This window comes from Musca domestica, unplaced genomic scaffold (genome assembly GCF_030504385.1).
Source record: "Musca domestica strain aabys unplaced genomic scaffold, Musca_domestica.polishedcontigs.V.1.1 9, whole genome shotgun sequence".
Lineage (NCBI taxonomy): Eukaryota > Metazoa > Arthropoda > Insecta > Diptera > Muscidae > Musca > Musca domestica.
In genome coordinates this window covers 15848385-15856045 of record NW_026712435.1, presented here as the reverse complement: position 1 = coordinate 15856045, position 7661 = coordinate 15848385, and the positions used below count along the sequence as shown (strand labels likewise).

General features: G+C 35.4%; 1 protein-coding gene across 1 annotated transcript; it reads left to right on the top strand.

The window, feature by feature from the left end:
• The first annotated feature begins 446 nt into the window (after window positions 1–446).
• Window positions 447–7280, top strand: LOC101892807 (bax inhibitor 1). The gene is made up of 4 exons (XM_005187497.4): window positions 447–811; window positions 3262–3715; window positions 3780–3950; window positions 6987–7280. The coding sequence occupies exons 1-4, from the start codon at window positions 756–758 to the stop codon at window positions 7023–7025; spliced, it is 720 nt and encodes a 239-aa protein (XP_005187554.1). The 5' UTR covers window positions 447–755; the 3' UTR covers window positions 7026–7280.
• Window positions 7281–7661: the final 381 nt, after the last annotated feature.

The window sequence follows — 7661 nt, the reverse complement described above, 5'->3', positions numbered from 1 at the left end:
TAGACATAGAAAAGATACTTATAATTGTTTAAGTTGTAGTATGGTAGAAGAATACAGGTAGATGCATCAAAGCATGGGTACATTGATTTGTCCAAAAAATTTAAATGTTCTTTCAAATATAAGTAGACTTTCTTAGGTTTTATAATTCGCTTTTTCAACAATTTTTACAAATTTAAATAATTTTTCATTCAACATTTTCAATTTCAAAATTGGTTTGACAATTCATTGTCCCAGCAGATGTGTCGATGCGTCGACCTATATTCTTCTATCATGGGTTGTACTTTATCTTCTAACATTTTGTAAGCCATTCCTGTTTCATAGTAAAAAGGAATTGTGTGAACGCAGTATGATTTATCTTACCAACAAAAATGTAAACAAATAAACAAAAAGGTATTGGCAACTCTGCAACAAATTGTGACTGACGTGTCCCACCACTTTACTAATTAGAATTTCACCACCACCAAAGTCAATTGCATATATTTTTCGAGCAAAACAAACATCTAGAAATTCACATTCAAAGAATTCTCTGTCCTCAATTGAATATATTAACATTAATATACCTGTTAATAGTGTTTAACCAAAGTCGTTTGTGAACAACGCACTCATATTAAACAAGTGTTTTTAATCAATTTTTGGATATACATAAAATAAATTATTTCTGACATCAATTTGGTCAAATTAAATAAAAAAAATTACATTCAGTGCTTATCAACCAGACATACAAGAAAGGAAAGTGTATTTCGAAAATAGCCAAAATGGATGCATTTCAGCAACAATTTACAAGATTCACTAATGGCCTTAACCAGAAATAGTAAGTAAATTATCTTTTCCTATATTGTATTTTTAGGAAAAGAAAAATAAATTTTCGTATAAATTCTTTGGTTTGGACTACATTGGTTGGCACCCAATGGTTTAATTGGTACAAGAAGTATGACGTCTAGGAAGATTTTTAGAAATTTGTAAGTGCGTACGTACTTACAGGTGCATTTATACATGTATGCATACGCATATATGTGCGAGTACTTGATTGTTATTTTGGTATTTGAAATATGCATAATCTTCGTACGAACATTGGACTTTGTGTTACTGACCTCTCCAAACCTATTACATTTTATGTACAAGATCAATATGAATATTAATTCATACAATACCTATACGATTCAGTGTGACAAATTATAAAAGTGCGTAGATCTACTCAAGTTTTTCCAGTCCCATAACTTTTTGTCCTATTTGGACGTTTATTCGATCTCATTTTGGCTTGATGTCGAAGACATATTCTCCGTTCCAGAACCCACAAGAAAGATTATACAGAGTTAGTAAAACAAGTAAACACGTCAATCGGACGGAACATTTTTACCCCCCACTTATCGAAAACTTGACCATACCACAATCCGTTGTTTAGATGCTGTACCTACATGGAATATTTGTGAGCGGACGTAATCTACATACAAAGAACCAGAAATATGAATTTATAGCTAATTTGACGGGAACTCGGAACCGAAATATACAGGTCGAGGTAAAAAAAGCTGCAACAAAGTCGATCGTCATAATTTGTAAATTTTATTGAATAAAAGCAAAAAATGTCGGAATAGCATCAAATGTCAGAATAAGTTTAGATTTGTCCGAAATTGGCCACCTTTGGCACGCACGAATTATGACCTTCAAACGGCCAATAAAAAAGTCACACGCTGCCCGAATGTTGCTTTGCGGTATTTTGAGCCATTTCCGGCGAAGCGCTTGCTTGAGGTGATCGACACTTTGGTATTTTTTAGTGCCAGCCTTGCTCTCCAAAATACTCCAGACACAATAGTCAAACGGATTGGTATCCGGAGATTTTGGTGGCCATTTTGCACTGGAAATGAAGCAAGGAACCTCATTTTGTAACCATTCTGGGGTGACGCGTGCTGCGATGGTGCTGAATCCTGTTGGAATGTCCAAGGTTTGCGGCCAAAATGTTTGCGTGCCCAATGCTTTAATACACCCTCCAGTATATTTTCACGACAATATTCGGCATTTATTCTGATGCCACGGTCGATTCATACGAGCGGAGGGCGACCATCCGCTGTTATGGTGGCTCACGCCATCACTATGGCCGGCGCTTGAGTTCAGGTGACCAACCGTATGTGCACATTTTCAGCTGACCTCTTTGGCAAATAAATACGATCATTTTGTTTGATTACAAACTGTTGGACAACGAATGTTTTCTATTGCTGTTTTTCCGTCCACTTCCTTGACGTCGGTCTACGCTACCAGTATCACGGTAACGAGCGATGGTACAAGACAAAAAAGATTTATTCACATTTAAATGCTGGAGTGCTCTAACGATAGCCACTTGTGGTGTGTGTCCAGAAAAATATAAAGAAATCACGTTTGAATTCCATCACGAATAACTTTTTTCTGGAAACTTCTCACCAAAATGCTTTTGTACGCTTGTAAACAATATAATGAGCTATTACTGGAATTATTGTAACAGCTGTCGGACGAGTGGCCTAGAAATGACAGCAGTCTGAAGTTGGTTGCAGTTTTTTCATCTCACCCTGTATAGGAGGCAATAACAGAAAGTAGACCTGGATTTAGCGTTACATGAGTGCTATACCAAAAAGTAAGTCTACATTGAAAATTTTTACGAGGAGTTGGTCTCCCCAAATGTAAACCGATTTTGACCATTATTTCAAAGGAGTTGAAATGCCCTCTGGAAAATTTAAATGTTCAATTACAGTTGACTTAGTTGGACATTAGGACCAAAAACTTAACTTAATAACTCTGTTATATGGGGCCTGTACCTAAACGTGAACCGATATATATTCAGTTCCTAGTTATAAAATCAGTGTCTGTGCCAAATTCAAAGCTCTATCTTTAATAGTGCTAGCTTAATCGTGACCCAAAAAAAAAAAAAAAAATAAATAAATAAAACGGATTTGACTAAATCGATATTAAACTTTAAGCTGATAATCGATAGATACACTTGATGGGTTTCCAACGACTATTTAGAGCTGTTACAAGCAGAATTTAAAATACTCTATAGTTTGGTGGAATGTATAAAAGTCATTAATTTATTATGGCCGTAAATCCTTCTAACTGGAGGCCTTAACTGAACAATTAGGGTGAACCTTATAAAGAAATGAACGTTTTCAGATTTTTCTTCGCAGATTTGTATAAACACAGGTTAAAAGGTGTCCGTATACGAAATCCAAATAAATCGCATTAATTGTTGTAATATTTTTATTTCTACATAAATAATTTTGTTTCCTTCCTTTCCAGCGAACCCTATGTCCAGCAACATCTTGCTAAAGTTTACATGATGTTGGGTGGAACATCTGCTGTGACAGCCATCGGTTCTATACTGCAAATGAAACGTTATGTCGACTTGGGAATACTGGCAGCATTGGGTACTTTGTTCTTAGTTTTGGGTTTACATTTCTATCGTGACAATGGCAAAAATTACTACACACGCGTTGCTATGTTGTATGGATTTGGTTTCTGTTCCGGACAAACTCTTGGACCACTATTGAGCTATGTTGTCAGCGTTGATCCATCAATTATCGTTACAGCATTGGTGGGAACATTTATAACCTTTGCATCGTTGTCCATAGCAGCACTTTTGGCTGGACGTGGCCAATATCTATTTTTGGGAGGCATTTTGATTAGTGTGATCAATACAATGACACTATTGAGCATTCTAAATATCTTCTTCAAATCAATGTTTGTGCAGATGGTAAGCCTTTCAAATAGTTGTTGCCTGTTTATTTATACTAACATTCTATTCTTGTTCTTAATAGGCTCAACTTTATGTTGGTGTTATTGTTATGGCCGGATTCATTCTTTTCGATACCCAAAATATTGTTGAGAAAGTTCGTTATGGCAACCGGGATGTCGTACAACATGCATTGGATTTGTTCTTTGATGTGCTGAGCATGTTCAGACGCTTGCTAATTATTCTGACACAAAAGGTATGTACAATTGAAATTGATTGAAACAAATATTGCTATGGTTTAATTTTATTTTATACCATGTCTACAGGGCGAGATAAAAGAACTGCAACAAAGTCAAACGACATAATTTTCACATTTTTTTTAAATTTTCTTGAATGAAAGCAAAAATGTGGGAAATAGCATAAAATTTTAGAATAAGTTTAGATTTGTTCGAATTGTTCACCTTTGGCACGGCCAATGAAACCGTCACACGCTGCCCGAATGCTGCTCTGCGGTATTTTGGCTTGCTTGAGGTGATCGACACTTTGGTATTTTTCAGTGCCAACCTTTCTTTCCAAAATACTCCAGACACAATAGTCCAACGGATTGGTATCAACAGTCGATTAATACGAGCGGAGAGCGACCATCGGCTGTTATGGCGGCCCACACCATCACCATGACCAGCGCTTGAGTTCTTGTGGCCAACCGAAGGTGCACATTTTCACCTGACCTTTTTGTCAAGTAAACACGATAATTTTGTTTGTTTACAACGAATGTTTGGACAACGAATGTTTTCTCTTCGGAGAAAATCAAATTCGGCAGTTCACTACTTTCCGCCAAGGGAAGCAACTCTTTAGCTCTTCTGAGTCTATTTTCTTTCTGTTGCGGTGTAAGTTCTTACACTTTTTTGAATTTCAATGGCTTTTTCCCGAGCTCATTTTTCAATATTTGCCGAATGGAATATTGCGATATGTTCAGCTCACGAGCCATTTTTTGGCCACTGCGACGCGGGTTTCGACCAAGTCGCTTCTTTACTTTTCAAACCATTTCTGCTGGTTTCTTCCGTCCACTTCCGTCCACTCCCTTGAAATCGGGATACGCTACCAGTATCACGGTAACGAGCGATGGTACGAGACACAAAAGATTTGTTCTCATTTAAATGCTGGAGTGCCTTAACGATAGCCACTTGTGGTTTTCCAGCCAACGCAACGCGACATGTTTTTTTCTCAATTTACATTGGTCAAAATTTACTGATTCAGTTTTGGAATCGCATTTTTGCGTCCATACAAATCGGTTATTGCCACTACAATCAATTGCTTCTATTACCTAAATTCTCTAAATGCAGTGATTCGCCGACGCCTTTCTGAACTTATTTTTGTTCGGATTTTTATTTTAAAGGACTTTAAATGCATTTTAAATAATATCTGTTAGAACTTATGCTAAAAACATTATTTTTAATATATGTTACTAAAGCATGAATTTCAATTCATCTGTTCCAGAACTGCAAGAATGTAAAAATGTTTACTACGATAACCGATTTTCCCTTTATGATATCGAGGAATAATGCAAAAATAGTAGATTCTTGCAGGTTTTGGAACATAGCTAATATGATTCCTTTTGTCAATAACTAATTTTGACAGTCAGTTTCCGATAAGAATTTTATAAAGTTTATAAGTATGAAAACAATATAACATTAAACATCTGATTATAAAACAAGTAATAAACGATACAGCTTATATAGGCGAGATACTCGACAGAATTCCACAAGATATTGTGTCAAATAATAAAAGAAAACCATCAGGTTTCGTTCTCTAATTTTCGAATAATAGCAACTTAAACGAATTTGCTCATTTCCAATTTATTGGTAGATGTTGCACGTAAATGGTCTTCCAAGATCTGGAACCAATATTTCCCAAAGACCTATAATCTCTCAGAAGTGGCAAAAGATTAACATTTATTATTGGTTTTTGACTGAAACGCATCTACATGAGATACAGACATTTGACTATATTCTGCAACGAAATCAGCGTTAACGAAATAGTCAGAAGTGCGTCTTTCCTGTATTTGTGAATTCTACAAAAAGTCACTGGAATGGTCATTTTCGTATCTTGTCTACAAAAGTTGTCAAACTATTTCATACATTGAATATTTTTGGATGGCCATCCAAAACTGCTTGGCTTTTGCAATGCCCGGTAACCCCCATTCAAATGTGCGCGAGGATCGGGCAATAATTACAATCTGCTGACAATTTGACAATTTTGCAGTTTTTTTTGGTCCATTTCAACCCCTAAATATATGGCGATCATCTCCAAAAAGAGTAGGCTTCTATTCTGACCCTCAACTGATTCCCATGTAAAATTTCGTTACGATCGGGCCATAAATGCGATCAGTATATATATCCAAATGTTTAATTCAAAATGAAAATATGCCAAAAATGTGACAAAATTGAAAAAATATGAGAAAATTTTACAAAATCAATATTTTCATCTTTAGAGATATATTTTTATGCGATTTTTTAGACGTTGTTTCTTTCCTGCCAAGAGGCCATTCTGAATTAATGAGAACTGTCGAAATCAGTTCAGCCGTTCTCGACATATAAGAGATCTTTCAAGCATATCTTCTTTGATAGACATATATATCGCACATATTTTGCTATATATCCGTTTTGTTGGATGTTAACATCAATGTAAAGATCAGAAGTAACCTTGTCAAGGCTTTGTGATTTTGCCGGGATTTAAAAGATTCGCGGTTTAATGAAAAATTTTGAATTTTTTCAACACAAAAGATATGGTCTATTTTACCCGCTAATTATTATCCGATGACCACCCAAATTGGTAGGCTTCTTCCCCGCCCTAAACTCTAGCTAATCCGCGTCGATTGGTCTATAATTGCGACCTGTATAGCTACTGCAAAATCCGACATTTTTCAGTTTTTGGTCCATTTCGACCCCTAAATAATATGCGAACATCTCCAAAAGAAATAGGGTTCTATTCTGACCCTAGCTCACCTCCATTCTAAATTTCATGACGATCGGGCCATAATTGCGACCTGTAGAGTGATTACAAATTAACATGGACAGACGGACGGACATACATAGCTAGATCGACTCAACTCGGCGAGATAGGAAGATCCATATATACTTTCCTATGTGGGAAATCAATATTTCGAGGTGTTACATAATTTTTGGCCCAATCAAACTTATAGTACCCCCAACACATAGTGTTGTAGGGTATAAAAATTATAATATGTGTAAATATTCAAATTTTCATATCCGTTTTCCTTTTCTTATTTCAGGAGGAACGTAGACGTGAAAATGAACGCAAACGTCGCTAAATAAAACTCAGGAGCATGGGGTTTTTCTTGGGTCGACACGAAAGGCTGATGGGTCATGGTTATCAATCTACATCCATTGTCTGTAGTTGGAACTCATATTTGTTATTATTGGGCACACCTCTAATTCTAAATTTAAGACTTTTCATTGCATTTTGGAGAGGACTTTTATTACATAGTCAATATTTTCGTTAAACATGTAATTTATTAACAACATCAATAAAAAACATAAGACATCTATATTAACATACAAAATAAGTTTAAAACTTCTTTCAATTATAAAAACTTGTTTCAATTATAATTGTTAATGCAGAATTAAGAAGTAAATAGAACATAACAAAAGTAAACCTTTGCCGTTACCGACGAAAATCTTTAATTTTTAAATACAAAAAAAAAGAAGTGAAATAAAAGCCAATACTTTTATTTAGCCGCTAGTTTACCAAACACAAACGCGTAAATTATCGAAATTATTGTAGTATAGTTCGGTCGGACCGCACTTTTAAACCCCCTTGCCAAAAGTTGAAGAAATTCCTTAGCATAAAGTTAATGGGATTTAAAATTCAAATGAGTTTAATTTTAAAATTGGCTGTTAAATTTGCAAAATGCCGAATGTTTATAGGTACCGCTATATGGAGGCTA

Coding starts and splice junctions, on each gene's coding strand:
- LOC101892807 (XM_005187497.4), top strand. CDS start 756: ATGGATGCATTTCAGCAACAATTTACAAGATTCACTAATGGCCTTAAC. Junction 3,716..3,779: donor AATCAATGTTTGTGCAGATG/GTAAGCCTTTCA, acceptor TGTTCTTAATAG/GCTCAACTTTATGTTGGTGT. Junction 3,951..6,986: donor TAATTATTCTGACACAAAAG/GTATGTACAATT, acceptor TTCTTATTTCAG/GAGGAACGTAGACGTGAAAA.